Raw genomic sequence first — 18,572 nt, 5'->3', positions numbered from 1 at the left:
AAAAGTTTGAGGACCAGTGAAATAGTGATACTTAAGTCCTAAACATAAATGTAAAAAGTTTGAGGACCAGTGAAACTGTGATATTGAAGTTCTAAACATAAATGTAAAAAGTTTGAGGACCAGTGAAATAGTGATATTGAAGTTCTAAACATAAATGTAAAAAGTTTGAGGACCAGTGAAATAGTGATACTGAAGTCCTAAACATAAATGTAAAAAGTTTGAGGACCAGTGAAATAGTGATATTGAAGTTCTAAACATAAATGTAAAAAGTTTGAGGACCAGTGAAATAGTGATACTGAAGTCCTAAACATAAATGTAAAAAGTTTGAGGACCAGTGAAATAGTGATATTGAAGTTCTAAACATAAATGTAAAAAGTTTGAGGACCAGTGAAATAGTGATACTGAAGTCCTAAACATAAATGTAAAAAGTTTGAGGACCAGTGTAATGGTGATACTGAAGTGGATCTTATTGTGAAGATTAAACATTTCAACTAGAGTGAAATACAATTCACAATAACTTTAGTTTGAACTGTTGAAAGTAATTATCATTAAGCTGCATTTACATAACTAAAAAGCAGAAAATAGAGATCATACTGAAGGTACCTTATTTAGACATATAAGGGCAGAGAGAAGAGTTTATGTATGAAATTTATCATTTTGCAGACAACCAAATTCAGTGTGTGAAAATTATCATTATACAATTGTGTGTAATTTGGATTTTTAATATAGCATTAACAATTTTCCAGTCATATCGCTATGGTGTCTGCAGTGTGGCAGTTTATAGCAATGTCTAGCATTGGGGAATCATGCCATAGACACATAGCATGAAGTCCCACCCATTCGCATTATTCTTACACTAGGCCAACCATTCCTAACACTAACCTGTTTTGCTGAGCTAGTGAGGCAGCTACTAGTACTATTTTTAGAGTCTTTGATATGACTCGGTGGGGGGGGGGGTCAAGCTCACAACTTCCTGCATTCAAGGCAGATGCTCAAACCACTTAGGCCACAAGAGTGGTTTTATATGGGCTACACATTATGCAGATAACATAATTCAGGGTGTGAGAATAGTAGGATAAATATTAAGCCCATGAATGCAAGTAAGGACTTTGTGTAGCCCATGAATGCTAGCATGGACTTGTGTAGCCCATATATGATAGCAACTGGTATAGCCCATGAATGCAAGCAAGGACTTGTGTCACCCATGAATGCTAGCAAGGATTTAAGTTGCCCATGAATGCTAGCAAGGACTTTTGTAGCCCATGAATGCTAGCAAGGACTTGTGTAGCCCATGAATGCTAGCAAGGATTTAAGTTGCCCATGAATGCTAGTAAGGACTTGTGTAACCCATGAATGCTAGCAAGGACTTGCGTAGCCCATGAATGATAGCAAGGACTTGTGTAGCCCATGAATGATAGAAAGGACTTGTGTAACCCATGAATGATAGAAAGGACTTGTGTAGCCCATGAATGCTAGCAAGGACTTAAATAGCCCAGGAATGCTAGCAACTTGTGTAGCCCATGAATGTCAGCAAGGACTTGTGTAGCCCATGAATGACAGAAAGGACTTTTGTAGCTCATTAATGATAGCAAGGACTGTGTAGTCCAAATGACTGAAGAGAGAGATTTCAATGAACTCTCTTTACCAAACTGCTTAAAAATTGTATGCAAGTTAGAATCATCATGCAAAGTAAATGTACCAGTGTTTTGTACAACCTGAATAGACTAGTGTTTCAGATGAAACATGTGTTGGACTAGATTTCCAGATAAAACACATATTGGACTAGTATTCCAGATGAAACACATGTTGGACTAGATTTCCAGACGAAACATATATTGGACTAGTTTTCCAGATGAAGCATGTTTCTTATGTCACTTGTTAGGCTTGAATAAACAGTAACATAAGAAAGAGTGAAAACAACAAGCTTTTAAAAATACAAAAATTTATTTCCCTGGAAAAAGTCTGTAAAAATGAAGGAAAAAATATGAAATTACAGTTTTATTGAATCAAATCCCAAAATGATCCAAAAATAATCAGAGAATAAAATTTTAGTAGTCCTAATAACAAAATGTTGTACTGATTTCATGTTTGAATCCCAAGAGAAGAATCCAAGATGGAAGACGATGACGTATGCTACAATCTGTAGTGTTGAAGACTACATTCCTTGTAGAAACAGAATTATGACTATGGTTTCTGATAGCTGAACACTTTTTAAAATACAAAAAACCATCCTTGTTCCACAATATTACATCAGCATAAGTATTTTCCAGAAAAATAACAGAATTAATCCTTTTGAGTCCACGTAATTTCAAATAACTCCAAACCAAGTAATTTGAAATAACTCCAAACAGCACAACTTCTACTGATTAATTCTCCAAAACATGGGTCATATGGGGTTTCTAAAATGTAAACAAAGGTCATATGATCATCTTCTGGTAGTTTATTGATGCAAATACTTGTTACAGATCACGATTACCTAGTGTGACCCTGACAAAAACCAATCATTTTAACTCTAAGAAATAAAAAAAAATAAAAAACTTATTTATATCTTAAAGACAAGGTCCCATCATGACCTTGGAAACAACCAATCATTTTAAAATAAAATAGAACTTGTTTACGAAGGTTGCTATAAATTGTGAAACAAGCTCAGGATTTAGATCAGCACCTGGTGTTTATAAACTAACAGTCAAGGTCAAACTATTTTCTAAAAAAAAAGTATCATCTCTAGTGAATAAATTTACATTACAATATCATGTAATGAAAAATAAAAAATAAAAATTTAAAACTGACAAAAAATCAACTTGAAATAAATATGTATTAAATCAGATATAATTAAATCAAATATACATAACACATATTGGACTAGATTTCCAGATGAAGCATATATTGGACTAGTGTTCCAGATGAAACACATGGACCAGATTTCCAGATGAAACATATATTGGACTAGTGTTCCAGATTAAGCTCGTGTTGGACTAGATTTCCAGATAAAACACATATTGGATTAGTATTCCAGATGAAACACATGTTGGACTAGATTTCCAGATAAAACACATATTGAACTAGTATTCCAGATGAAACATATGTTGGACTAGATTTCCAGATGAAACATATATTGGACTAGCGTTCCTGATGAAACACATGTTGGATTAGTGTTACAGGTGAAACACATATCAGACTAGTATTCCATGTGAAACACATAATGGACTAGTGTTCCATGTGAAACACATGTCAGACTAGTGTTCCAGATGAAACACATGTTGGACTAGTGTTCCTTATGAAACATGTTGGACTAGTGTTCCAGAGAAAACACATTTTGGACAAGTGTTCCAGAAGAAACACATGTTGGACTAGTGTTCCAGATGAAACACATGTTGGACTAGTGTTCCAGATGAAACACATGTTTGGCTAATGTTCCAGATGAAACACATGTTGGAATAGTGTTCCAGATGAAACACATGGTGGAACAGTGTTCTAGATGAAACACATGTTGGACCTGTATTCTAGATGAAACACATGTTGGACTAGTGTTCCAGATGAAACACATGTTGGAAATAGTGTTCCAGATGAAACACATGTTGGACTAGTGTTCCAGATGAAACACATGTTGGACTAGTGGTCTAGATGAAATGTGTCAGACTAGTCTTCCAAATGAAACACATACTGGACTGGTGTTTCCAGATGAAACACATTGAAATAGTGTTCCAGATGAAACACATGTTGGTCTGGTAATCCAGATGAAACACATTTGACAGGTGTTCCAAATGAAACACAAATTAGACCAGTGTTCCAGATGAAACACATGTTGGACTTGTAATCCAGATGAAACACATTTGACTGGTGTTCCAAATGAAAAGATGAAACACCTGTTGGACAAGTGTTCAAGATGAAACACCTGTTGAACCTGTGTTCCAGATGAAACCTGAGATGCAGACTGAATCTGTGGTCCACATGTGCCTTTTGCTAATCACAGTTCTTAATTTTCAATATTGGTTGGTTTTTATTTTTATGATCTGTCCACCCATCCATCCATTACTTTTGTTTTCAGGTCAAAACTCAAGACAATTTCAAATATTTGTATGAAATTTGTATACATTTCAGACTAGAATTTCAGATGTGCCTTTTCACAATTCTTCATTTTCAATATCTGTAATGTTTTCTCCATTTTCCCCAGCCATCATACCTGTTTCCAGGGCAAAATTCCGAAGTTATCTGTGTTAGACTATTGAAGAATATGTGCATTTTTCTACAAGCATTTCTTCTGTTTCAATATTTTTAACATTTATTTTGTCCATTGGTCTGTTCTTCATCCATCATTCACAATTTAATTGGGGCCCTGAGTGGCCGAGTGGTCTAAAGCACTCACCATTATGGATCACTGCCATCTCACATGTCTGCATGGTTAGAATCTTGGGTTCGGCCAATGTGGGTATGCAAGAAAGCTTGCCAGTAGCTTCCTGCGAGTCGGTGGTTCTTTCCTGAGTTTTCCTGGGTTCTTCCTCCACCATTCATACTGGCCACCATGTATAGCCTATCTTGTGCTGAAAAATGGCATTAAAACCCTACAATAACAACAACAAAAACACAATTTAATTTTAGGAATAAAACTACAAACTTCCTATACATGAAAAGCTTCAAGCATCCCGTTTCCTAGAAGACATCTTTTCTGGGATGTGGTATATAGGTAACACACTATGTTTCTTTTCTATAATTTTTGTTATATCCCCCAAATATGTAACGTTCAGATAAAAAGCTATCATTATTTCTATTCATCTATGAAATATTTTCGTTTCTGAAACAGAACTCCCAAACTTTTTAAACATGTAAAGCAAATTATATAAAGGTAATTTTTGTTGCATAAAAGTTTCTACATTCAGTATTTTCTACATTATGATGGAAACAAAGTGTAGTATAAAGAGTACTGGATATTATAAAGACATTAAAACAAAGGTTATTGTGACATACTTTCCCTACTGGGCTAGATTCCAATTGTTATTGTCACATATTTTCCTTACTGGGCTAGTTTCCAATGGTTATTGTCATACACTTTCTCTACAGGGGTAGTTTCCAATGGCTATTGTTAGTTTCCCTACATGGCCAGTTTCCAATGGTTATTGTCACATGCTTTCCCTACAGGCCTAGTTTCCAATGGTTATTGTGACATAGTTTCCCTAATGGGGTAGTTTCCAGTGGTTATTGTCACATACCTTCCCTACAGGTCTAGTTTCCAATGGTTATTGTTACATAGTTTCCCTATTGTGCTAGTTTCCAATGGTTATTGTGACAGTTTCCTTACTGGGCTAGTTTGCAAAGGTTTTGTCACATAGTTTCCCTACAGGCTAGTTTCCAATGGTTATTGTCACATAGTTTCCCTACTAGGCTAGTTTCCAATGGTTATTGTCGCAAAGTTTCCATATGGGTTAGTTTTCAATGTCTATTGTCATATTCTTTCCCTACAGGGCTAGTTTCCAATGGTTATTGTTACATAGTTTCCCTACTGGGCTAGTTTCCAATTGTTATTGTCACATATTTTCCTTACTGGGCTAGTTTTCAATGGTTAATGTGACATACTTTCCCTACTGGGCTGGTTTCCAATGGTTATTGTTACATAGTTTCCCTAATGGGGTAGTTTCCAGTGGTTATTGTCACATACCTTCCCTACAGGTCTAGTAGTTTCCAATGGTTATTGTTACATAGTTTCCCTATTGTGCTAGTTTCCAATGGTTATTGTGACAGTTTCCTTACTGGACTAGTTTGCAAAGGTTATTGTCACATAGTTTCCCTACTGGTCTAGTTTCCAATGGTTATTGTTACATAGTTTCCCTAGTGTACTAGTTTCCAATGGTTATTGTGACAGTTTCCTTACTGGGCTAGTTTCCAATGGTTATTGTCATATAGTTTCCCTACTGGTCTAGTTTCCAATGTTTATTGTCATATAGTCTCCCTACTGTGCTAGTTTCCAATGGTTATTGTGACAGTTTCCTTACTGGGCTAGTTTCCAATGGTTATTGTCACAGTTTCCCTACTGGTCTAGTTTCCAATGGTTATTGTCACAGTTTCCCTACTGGACTAGTTTCTAATGGTTATTTTACATACTTTTCCTTTTGTGCTAGTTTCCAGTATTTGAAGGAAGAGTTCCATTTCAATGCTGTAACTGAACATGTACCAATAAGACAAAAGGATAATTGCCATACTTGACTTGTAAATGACTCACTGAAGAATAAGTAGGTCACTTTGACATTTTTTTGCCTGCATTGGATCACAATGAAACAACATAATATCTGGAGCAAGTTATATGAAGATGTCATTCCTATAACTAAAGTAATGCCTGGAGACTTAAAAATTTTAACAGTGGGTTAAACTTATTAAGAACACTTTTTAGTTTAAGAAAAGTATGTCACTGTAACATGCTTTTCCCTGGCCTGGTTCAGAATAATGTCAAGAACATCCTAACCAAGTTCTATCATGCCTAGAGTTAACCACAATAAAATACAACTTTTAAACTGAATTTAACCTCAGTGTGAACAACACTTTACAGTACTGGGGTACAAGATATGTTCTTCTGTACTTAGAACAGGCAAGCTAGAGAAAAGGAATGTCATTTGACAGTGCTGGGGTATAAGATGTTTTCTTGTACTTTGCACAGGCAAGCTGAAAAAAGGAATGACACTTGACAGTGCTGGGGTATAAGATTAATACAGAAAAATAAGGGAATGACATTTAACAGTACTGGGGTACAAGACATGTTCTTCTGTACTTTGTAAAGGCAAGCTAGAAAAAGGAATGATACTTGACGGTACTGGGGTACAAGATATTTTCTTCAGTACTTTGTATGGACAAGCTAGAAAAAGGAATATGCAGCATCAATATTCCATATACCTACCATGTGAAAGATTAAACATTTACATTATTAAATCTTGAAAATTTCAGATTTTTTGAAAATCATACACTTCTTATAAGTTTCTGAACATTTAAGTTGGGGCAAAATTGATAATAATATCAGATCAGTGAACAGCTAAGCTCTTCTGGTCAACGGCCATCAATCAATTTCATTACAATTCACCCCTCAATCAGGGCCATCAATCAATTTCATTACAAGTCACCCCTCAATCAGGGCCATCAATCAATTTCATTACAAGTCACCCCTCAATCAGGGCCATCAATCAATTTCAGTACAAGTCACCCCTCAATTAGGGCATCAATCAATTTCATTACAAGTCACCCCTCAATCAGGGCCATCAATCAATTTCATTACAAGTCACCCCTCAATTAGGGTCATCTATCAATTTCATTACATGTCACCCCTCAACTAGGGCATCAATCAATTTCATTACAAGTCAGTGTGGAACAAAGTGGATGGACACCCCTCAGTTAGGGCCACAATTCACTTCATCACAAGTCAATGTGGAACAAAGTGGCTGGATGACCCTTAATTCAGGCAATTAATTCACCTTATCACAAGTCAGTGTGGAACAAAGTGGCTTGACAACGCTCAAATAGGGAAGAAAGGTATAGCCTGGAGATAATAAAAAAAACTTTGTAAGATTTGATTGGATTTTGAGTTTTTATTGGAGAACTTGTAAATTATACAAAATAAGTTTTTCTAAAGTTGTTTAAAATCATGTACATTTACAAGCAAAATGACATATGACACGAGTTAAAACAAAAAAGAACATAGTGGACAAAGAACTGGGATACAATATATATAACTTAGGGGACAAAGGGCAAATACAAGATGAAAATAAAAGCAACACTAGGATACTTCACACATAAAGCACACTTGTGTTACAAGCTATAGAACAGAATATAAAAATATATAAGATGTTATTCCATATCAAACAAAACACATTTAACAATTACAGATAAAACAATTAGACATAAAACAATTACAGATAAAACAATTAGACATAAAACAATTAAACATAAAACAATTAGACATAAAACAGCTAAACTTTTCCATTTAAAAATAGAATATCATTATCCTTCATCACAGAATGAAATTAATCCATTACAGATTTTATATACCAGACACATTTTTTGTTATAAGGTTTAAATTTGCTAGTGTACATGTAGTGGGATGGCACTGCATGCCCTTGGCCATAGCCACTTCCAAGAATTGCTGTGATGTGTACAAATATACATATCAACTTTGAGACTAATCTAATATGGTGGTCGGAAATCACAGACACGAAAATTGAATTGGTTTGATAAGTGTTTTGGAGCCAAGTCGTGTGACCTTCCACATGAAACAGCATCTGTTGTAGATAATCTCTCAATTATTACTTGACACTTGTGTTGTTGAAGCATGTTGACAGTGTGTGCATGTTGTATTTTTGGAAGTCTATCAATAAAAGTCTTTTGTAGACATTACAACAATAATTGTATGGGATGAAGCAAGTGTTATACAATATTTTCCTAGTATGGGATGGGATGGGATCAAATAAGAAACATATTTTGCAATCCTAGTAGATACTTTTAATTTGCCAATTTCTTTCTGTCACAAATCATAGACATTAATAAGCTCATAAATCATATACATTAGCAAGCTAACAGATCATATATATTAGTAAGCTAACAAATCAGACATTAGTAAGGTCACAAATCATATACATTAGTAAGCAAACAAATCATATACATTAGTAAGCTAACAGATCATATATATTAGTAAGCTAACAAATCAGACATTAGTAAGCTCATAAATCATATACATTAGTAAGCTAACAGATGATATATATTAGTAAGCTAACAAATCAGACATTAGTAAGCTCATAAATCATATACATTAGTAAGCTAACAGATCATATACATTATTAAGCTAACAGATCATGTACTTTAGTAAGCTAACAGATCATATACATTAGTAAGCTAACAGATCAATTACATTAGTAAGCTAACAGATCATATACATTAGTAAGCTCATTAAATCATATACATTAGTAAGCTCATGAATCATATACATTAGTTGGCTAACAGATCATATACATCAGAAAGCTAACAAATCATATACATTAGTAAGCTAAGAGGTCATATACATTAGTAAGCTAACAGATCAATTACATTAGTAAGCTAACAAATCATATACATTAGTAAGCTCATTAAATCATATACATTAGTAAGCTCATAAATCATAAACATTAGTAAGCTAACAGATCATATACATTAGTAAGCTAACAAATCAGACATTAGTAAGGTCATAAATCAGACATTAGTAAGCTAACAGATCATATACATTAGTAAGCTAACAAATCATACACATTAGTAAGTTAACAGATCATATACATTAGTAAGCAAACAAATCATATACATTAGTAAGCTAACAGATAATATACATTAATAAGCTAACAAATCAGACATTAGTAAGCTCATAAATCAGACATTAGTAAACTCACAAATCATAATACATTAGTAAGCTCACAAATCAGACATTAGAAAGTTCAGACTGCAAAACATTTTATCAATATTTTTGTCAGCAAAGTAAAAACAACAGTATCATTCATGTACATTTTTGCTTCAGCTTCTTTAAGAGAAATATGTAGATCATTACATAAATAAAAAACAAAAGTGTTCACAAGATGGATCCTTGTGGGATACCTGCATTTATGATCTTTGAGTTAGAAAGGTACTAATTAACAACTAATTAAGTACTAATTAACTACAGGTAGTTGATTTTTATTTTGATATTCACCAAATCACAGCAATTCAGTATGCATGTTTTGGCTTATGCAAAAGAATGGAGTGACCAACAGTGTCAAATGCTATTTTTTAAATCATGGGTTACCAATCTCATCATTCTGTTGTTGAATTTAGTAGAAACGTTGTTACTCACTTTAAGAAGTCCAAATTCCATAGAGTATTCCTTTCCAAAACCCAACTGGACCATGAAGATATTTAAAGGAGACCAGAAACCAATGGAAATATAGAATAATAATAAAAGTACTATAGCAGAAAACCTTATTCTGAAGTATCCTCATAAGATTCTAAACCTGTCATGTTTCGAGAAAACACAATTTTCAGTAATCTTATAAAAATTAAAAATTAAAAAAAAAATGCATTGTATACATGTAGTATGCATAAACGGTAATCTGTATTAATTGGAACTGATATAAAACTATTCCTTGGGCAGTTTAAAATGCAGCGATTAAAAAAAAGGTAAAAGTTTCACATTAACTGTCTGACAATAGAACGGGGGGGGGGGGGGGGGACTATTGACCCCCCCCTTGCCCCAATGTGCAACTGCCCATTTGACATGCCTTTTCTTGCTGTGATACGCCTTATTATTCCCCCATGACAAGCCCCTTTTGCATATTCTGGTCAGTTCTGGCTAAATTGCAAAATAGCTAAAGTTTTGATTTAAGTACGCAAACAATAAAGCCAGTGTGACTAATTAACAGAATCCTTATCCTTGCATTGATCTTGTGAAAAGGACTGCCCTTCAGACATACTTCAAAGAAACCATGTTCGACAGTGTGTGTATGTGTAAGCACCAGCAATTGATTACCAAATAAACGATACCTATTTTGTTATTACCTACAATGCCATGGACTTCATTTTAACAGTTCAAATCTGCAGTCACAAGTTACTGTACATGTGGCAACTGTTTTTCTCAAGTTTTATGCCCCACCTTATTTCCTTAGGTTTAAGTCTTAATGCATGTAACACTGTTTGCTGAATAAAATATTTATTCAGAATTAGTTCTTTAGGGCCACATATACTGCATGGTATATTTTGTTTTATTCCTTGTAATTTAATCATGGTAATTAAACTTTTCATATACGGTAGAGGAATGTCAGGTGTTAACTGGCCAAGTTTCTTTGGCGGAAATGGAGATGCGATTTTGTTTGCAGAGAAAATTTCAACGTGATCATTCATTTAAGCTAACTGGTGACAAATTTATTCTTTTAATTATATTTTTTTACTATAGTACTGTTGTAGTTGTTTAAAAAAATTTGAAATTTACTTGAGTAATGTTTAATCTTCACGTTCTATTTACTGAAGAAGAAAAAAAAAAGAAAAAACTGTTGTATGATATTAATTATTTCGTCCAGTGCCGGGTTTAGACATGTGTGCGTGTGATTTGAATTTTTAACGTAGCTTTAACAATTTTTCAGTCATATCGCTACGATGTCAGCAGTGTGGCAGTTTAGACTGTGGATTGCATACGTTATATTTAAAAATGGTTTGGGGTTGGTTTTTTTTCTTCTGACAAATGAAAATTGACAGACATAATGTAATAATTGGAACTTCGCTGTGCAAAATTTAGAGATATTACAAGATCGGGATGTAGATGAGGAAATACCCCCAAAATCGGGAGGTTTTTCTCCCGGCTTGAGAGTTGACAGGTATGTACTGTCCGGGCTTGTGGAATTTCATTCAGGACTTTAGTTTATTTAAGTCACCAGCCTGGGGCCTGTGCCTAACAAATTTCTTTTAGCACTTACCAGTACAGTACATAAACTATTATATCAGACTGCAGATTCAACTTTTGAATGTGCAACCCAAATGTGGTCTCCATTCACAAGGGAGTTTCCATCTAAATAGCCACTTTGATTGGCTTGAAGTTGAAATGCAATATCAACCATTCACAAGGGAGTTTCCATCTAAATAACCACTTTGATTGGCTTGAAGGTGAAATGCAATATCAAACTCAAGCTCAGCAGTCTTTTTATATTTTCAGTCCAGGTCAAAATATTGCAGAATTGATCCAAGCAGAAGGTACTCAGAAAAGAGCAGAGAAAGCAGAATATTTCAAGTCCACACTTAATGTACAGTTTGCCTCTCACAAAATACATGGATTCTAACAATGCCATAGCATGCACACATTTTGTTGTTTGGATTGTAAGAAAAAAATGCAATACAAGGACATTTGCAACAAACATTGTATTATATTATTGTTGCATCAAGTAGGTTACAGGTAGTGTCAGAGAGGTAAGGGTAACAAGAACCAAGTCTACACTGTAGTGTGACATTGGGACTTTGTAACATAACCTAAGAAGCAACTGTAGTGATACAGTTAAGCTACCACATTGTAGTGTGACATTGGGACTTTGTAACATAATTTAGGAAGCAACTGTAGTGATATAGTTAAGCTACCACATTGTAGTGTGACATTGGGACTTTGTAACATAACCTAAGAAGCAACTGTAGTGAGATAGTTAGGTTACTACACTGTAGCATGCCATTAACACTTTTTAACGTAACCTATGGAGCAAATGTAGAGACATAGTTAAGATACTACATTGGTGTGTGCCATTGGGACTTTGTAATATGATACTGGCACTTTGTAATATAATCTAGGGAGCAAATGTACTACTATAGTTAAGTTACCAAACTGTAGTATGAAACTGGAACTATGCAACATAATTCTGGGAGCAACTGTAGTGTCATAGTTAAGCTACTACACTGTAATGCCACTGGGACTTTGTAACATAATACTGGGAGCAACTTCATAGTTAAGCTAATACACTGTAATGCCATTGGGACTTTGTAACATAAATACTGGGAGCAACTGTAGTGTCACAGTTAAGCTACTACACTGTAATGCCATTGGAACTTTGTAACATAATTTTGGGAGCAACTGTAGTGTCATAGTTAAGCTACTACACTGTAATGCCATTGGGACTTTGTAACATAATATTGGGAGCAACTGTAGTGTCATAGTTAAGCTACTACACTGTAATGCCATTGGGACTTTGTAACATAATATTGGGAGCAACTGTAGTGTCATAGTTAAGCTACTACACTGTAATGCCACTGGGTCTTTGTAACATAATACTGGAAGCAACTGTAGTGTCATAGTTAAGCTACTACACTGTAATGCCACTGGGTCTTTGTAACATGATACTGGAAGCAACTGTAGTGTCATAGTTAAGCTACTACACTGTAATGCCACTGGGACTTTGTAACATAATATTGGGAGCAACTGTAGTGTCATAGTTAAGCTACTACATTGTAATGCCATTGGAACTTTGTAACATAATTTTGGGAGCAACTGTAGTGTCATAGTTAAGCTACTACACTGTAATGCCACTGGGACTTTGTAACATAATACTGGGAGCAACTTCATAGTTAAGCTAATACACTGTAATGCCATTGGGACTTTGCAACATAATACTGGGAGCAACTGTAGTGTCACAGTTAAGCTACTACTTTGTAATGCCATTGGAACTTTGTAACATAATTTTGGGAGCAACTGTAGTGTCATAGTTAAGCTACTACACTGTAATGCCATTGGGACTTTGTAACATAATATTGGGAGCAACTGTAGTGTCATAGTTAAGCTACTACACTGTAATGCTATTGGGACTTTGTAACATAATATTGGGAGCAAAAGCTACTAGTGTAGTAAGCATAAAATGACCACAAAACTTGTTTTGTAGAACATCAGAAACTAACCAGCTAATAGTTTGCTGAACTTTTCACACAACTTTTATTTCATGAAACTATTCATAAAGAAAATAGATATAACACATCTCAAAAATTAATTATTTATTATGGGCAGGCACAAGAAGACACATACATAAATACAACACACCTCAAAGACTTTATTATTTATTATGGGCAGGCACAAGAAGACACATAAAAAATTTACAACACACCTCAAAAACTTTATTATTTATTATGGACAGGCACAAGAAGACACATAAATAAATAAATTATAGCTGTTGGGACATATTCTGTCAAACCTTATAACAAATTCACATTGATGAATCAAGCAAGAAATAAAACATTTTGCTATAGAAAGAAAATGTAACATTCGGCTCATTGTAACTCTTTGCATGTTGTTATGTTTCCAAATGTTGTAACTCTATGCATGTTGTTATGTTTCCAAATGTTGTAACTCTAGGCATGTTGTTATGTTTCCAAATGTTGTAACTCTATGCATGTTGTTATGTTTCCAAATGTTGTAACTCTATGCATGTTATGTTTCGAAATGTTGTAGTTCTATGCATGTTGTTATGTTTCCAAATGTTGTAACTCTATGCATGTTGTTAAGGTAATGTTTCGAAATGTTTGCATATAAATGACACAGATTGGAACATCTTTGTCTCAACTATGGAGTTTCTAAATAAAAATGAAAATGTGATCCAATCACATATTTTCTTGCTAGGATTAACAGAATACCTGACAGATGATATCTTAGAGGGATATGACAATAAGCATTCACACAAACTTAGATCAGTTTTATTTAAAGTTTCACCAAACAGAGTGTACACTCTTCATAAATCATGGATACTTTATTCAAAAGTTTAAAATATTCTGAAACTTTGCTCTGGGATAATATTCAAGTTGATATTAGAAACGACAGTTCTTTATCCTTCTTCCAAACCCAATATAGCCAGTGGCTTCAGAAATGCAATTAAAATAAATAAATTCCTTTGTATGAGGGCCTCAATGTATATCAGTTCTTCAGCTAACTGTGTTATTTTCTTTAAATAAAGTCATTCTTATTATTAGTTATTTGTACAAATCTTAAGGTGATTATAGTATTTGGATACTTTCATATGTTTGTACCCACCTACTGATTTAAAAAACATACAGCACCAAGGATATAAAAAAATGTACAAAATTTTGTCATTTCATTCTATAATTTTTGATCTGATAGATGCCATGGGGTCCCAAACACAGTCAACTTGTTGGCAACTTGAATCAAACAGGAGTTTCTTTTGTAATGTGATCGCCATATTTGCATAGGTTTGAAATTATAAACTGATGAATGAAATGACCAAGTTTTTGTGCATTTTTTATATCCTTGATGCTTTTCATTTTTAAGATTAGTAAGGGTGTGAAAACAAATGGAGAGTGTGCAAATACTCTAGTCAGCAAGGCCATGCTCTATGTAAGGTGTACTGGCTTTGATTGCCTCTTTGATGTATGTAAGGTGTACTGGCTTTGATTGCCTCTTTGATGTATGTAAGGTGTACTGGCTTTGACTGCCTCTTTGATGTATGTAAGGTGTACTGGCTTTGATTGCCTCTTTGATGTATGTAAGTTGCACTGGCTTTGATTGCCGCTTTGATGCAAAGCTGGCAAAATTTTCATGCTAATAAATTACAGTCAATGATGTCTATATCAAATATAAAGTCATGCTGGCAAATCATCCTGTACATGCTCTCTGAGAAAATTTTATCATGTTGGCAAAAAAAAAAACAACAACAGACCTCTATTGTGTATTTAGCAAAACACCAAATGGATGTAAAATCATACATTTAATGTCAGCCAAGTCACATCAGACTCCTCAGTACTGAAAGAACCTTGTCACATCAGACTCCTCAGTACTGAAAAACCTTGTCACATCGGACTCCTCAGTACTGAAAGAACCTTGTCACATCAGACTCCTCAGTACTGAAGAACCTTGTCACATCAGACTCATCAGTACTGAAAAAACCGCATCACATCAGACTCCTCAGTACTGAAAGAACCTTGTCACATCAGACTCATCAGTAATGAAAGAACCTTGTCACATCAGACTCCTCAGTACAGAAAGAACCATGTCAGATCGGACTCCTCAATACTGAAAAAAGCTTGTCACATCGGACTCCTCAAAACTGAAAGAACCTTGTCACATCGGACTCCTCAGTACAGAAAGAACCTTGTCACATCGGACTCCTCAGTACTGAAAGAACCTTGTCAGATCGAACTCCTCAGTACTGAAAGAACCTTGTCACATCGGACTCCTCAGTACTGAAAGAACCTTGTCACATTGGACTCCTCAGAACTGAAAGAACCTTGTCACATCGGACTCCTCAGTACAGAAAGAACCTTGTCACATCGGACTCCTCAGTACTGAAAGAACCTTGTCAGATCAGACTCCTCAGTAGTAAAAGAACCTTGTCACATCGGACTCCTCAGTACTGAAAGAACCTTGTCAGATTGGACTCCTCAGTAGTGAAAGAACCTTGTCAGATCAGACTCCTCAGAACTGAAAGAACCATGTCACATCAGACTCCTCAGTACTGAAAGAACCTTGTCACATCGGACTATTCAGTACTGAAAGAACCAAGTCACATTGGACTCCTCAAGACTGAAAGAACCTTGTCACATCAGACTCCTCAGTACTGAAAGAACTGTGTCACATTGGACTCCTCAATATTTTAAGAATCTTAAATTTACTAACTGGTGAACAATTTCATATTTTATAAAAATGAAACTAAAGCTACCATAATCTGTAAATGTTAAAAACGTTATGTGAAAGGATGATGATGATGATGATGGCTAAGCAGCTATAATAAAGACAAAAAATGGAGGAAAAGTTATTAAACATTAACATCAGTGTGGATTTCTGCAATTAAAAAAATTATGAACACCATCTGACCTATAAAAAAACACAGGTCATCATCGTATGTGAAATTCAATCAAAAGTTGTACTTCAACAATTAAAATATGCAGATTGAAAGTAACGATCTGTATCACTATTGCAAAGTATTTGCTTTGGAATTTTGCTCTCAAAAGTTTTTATTTGTGGATAATAAACTCTACTGGGATTTCTACAATCAATATTGTGGATAATAAACTCTACTGGGATTTCTATAATCAATATTGTGGAAAATAAACTTCACTGGGATTTCTACAATCAATCTTGTGGAAAATAAACTCTGCACAGATGGATTTCTACAATCAATATTGTGGAAAATAAACTCTACACAGATCCTCAGCTGTATTTCCTCTGGGCTAAGTTAGCACATGGTTTATATTTGGAACTAGTTTAGAATTAAATGTTTGCTATTGTAAAATCCAGCAGAGTAATCCATGTCCTTATTGAATGACCTGGGTAGGTAGCATGTTGCTATGTAAAATCCAGCAGAGTAATCCATGTCCTTATTGAATGACCTGGGTAGGTAGCATGTTGCTATGTAAAATCCAGCAGAGTAATCCATGTCCTTATTGGATGACCTGGGTAGGCAGCATGTTGCTATGTAAAATCCAGCAGAGTAATCCATGTCCTTATTGAATGACCTGGGTAGGTAGCATGTTGCTATGTAAAATCCAGCAGAGTAATCCATGTCCTTATTGAATGACCTGGGTAGGTAGCATGTTGCTATGTAAAATCCAGCAGAGTAATCCATGTCCTTATTGAATGACCTGGGTAGGCAGCATGTTGCTATGTAAAATCCAGCAGAGTAATCCATGTCCTTATTGAATGACCTGGGTAGGCAGCATGTTGCTATGTAAAATCCAGCAGAGTAATCCATGTCCTTATTGAATGACCTGGGTAGGTAGCATATTGCTATGTAAAATCCAGCAGAATAATCCATGTCCTTATTGAATGACCTGGGTAGGTAGCATGTTGCTATGTAAAATCCAGCAGAGTAATCCATGTCCTTATTGAATGACCTGGGTAGGCAGCATGTTGCTATGTAAAATCCAGCAGAATAATCCATGTCCTTATTGAATGACCTGGGTAGGTAGCATGTTGCTATGTAAAATCCAGCAGAGTAATCCATGTCCTTGTTGATTGACCTGGGTAGGTAGCATGTTGCTATGTAAAATCCAGCAGAGTAATCCATGTCCTTGTTGAATGACCTGGGTAGGTAGCATGTTGCTATGTAAAATCCAGCAGAGTAATCCATGTCCTTATTGAATGACCTGGGTAGGTAGCATGTTGCTATGCTGATACAGGTTCTACCAGGTCTAACTGAGCCCTTTGGGGTTAAAAGTCTCTGAGGTCAAAGCTGGAGAATATCATATCCAACCTCCATCCCATGACTTGGATGATGGCATTTAGGAAGCGGTGGAATGCAATGTTGGTGCCCTTGCCCGTGAAGCAAAAGCAAGGAGAAACTCATCTGGTCATGGGTTAGTGGTCATGGGTTAGTGGTCACGGGTTACTGCTCATGGGTTAGTGGTCATGGGTTAGTAGTCATGGGTTAGTGGTCATGGGTTAGTGGTCATGGGTTAGTGGTCATGGATTAGTGGTCATGGGTTACTGCTCATGGGTTAGTGGTCATGGGTTAGTAGTCATGGGTTAGTGGTCATGGATTAGTGGTCATGGGTTAGTGGTCATGGGTTACTGGTCATGGGTTAGTGGTCATGGGTTACTGGTCATGGGTTAGTGGTCATGGGTTAGTGGTCATGGGTTACTGGTCATGGGTTACACTGGTCAACAGTGAAATCATTACTGACTTGAAAAGGCCCTAATCTGTAGTATTTTGGTGTGCCGAACACGAATATAACCGTGAAAAATTTGTATTGGCTCTCGTTTTGAAGATATTCATATACCTCATTTTCTATGTTTCACTGTGTAAATTTCTCCAGTAGGACTGCAGCAACATCCGGAATAATGATGTAACATTGCATAATACCATCATGCTCACATCATCCACAGTTGATTGCATCATTTTCTGATGCAATGCAATACTAATGCCATGCGGCTGCTGAAGTAAGTTGACGTCAGCAGTGTACTATACATGTGTAGGCCTATTATACTAATGCCAGGCGGCTGCTGAAGCTGACGTAAGCAGTGTACTATATAAAGCCCAATCAGATAGGTTCAGCATTTAAAATATTTTAGACGTTGTGCGAGACAGTTCAAGCTACTGTTACATAAAACTTATTATTTTATCCATTTACGTACA

The 18,572-nt window shown here is 35.4% G+C and overlaps 1 protein-coding gene across 2 annotated transcripts; it reads right to left on the bottom strand.

Moving 5' to 3' along the window:
* Nucleotides 1-7,545: 7,545 nt before the first annotated feature.
* Nucleotides 7,546-17,567, bottom strand: LOC149806252 (uncharacterized). 2 transcript variants are annotated; one of them, XM_089951196.1, is made up of 2 exons: nt 13,596-17,567; nt 7,546-13,531 (listed from the first exon to the last, which is right to left on the bottom strand). In XM_089951196.1, exon 1 carries the CDS (start codon nt 17,565-17,567, stop codon nt 16,698-16,700), a length of 870 nt encoding a protein of 289 aa, XP_089807322.1. In that variant the 3' UTR covers nt 7,546-13,531; nt 13,596-16,697. The 2 variants fall into 2 exon arrangements, with proteins under 2 accessions (XP_089807322.1, XP_089807321.1); XM_089951195.1 differs by having other exon boundaries at nt 13,473-15,251; nt 15,420-17,567.
* Nucleotides 17,568-18,572: the final 1,005 nt, after the last annotated feature.

The sequence above is a fragment of the Sinohyriopsis cumingii genome, chromosome 2, assembly GCF_028554795.1.
Source record: "Sinohyriopsis cumingii isolate HCF-2022 chromosome 2, ASM2855479v2, whole genome shotgun sequence".
Classification (NCBI taxonomy): Eukaryota; Metazoa; Mollusca; class Bivalvia; order Unionida; family Unionidae; genus Sinohyriopsis; species Sinohyriopsis cumingii.
The sequence above is the reverse complement of the archived record's forward strand: the minus strand, read 5'-3'. Positions and strand labels throughout refer to the sequence as shown.

What these genes read in the sequence shown, in the direction of transcription:
- LOC149806252 (XM_089951196.1), bottom strand. Translation starts at nt 17,567, where the DNA reads ATGGATTACTCTGCTGGATTTTACATAGCAACATGCTACCTACCCAGG.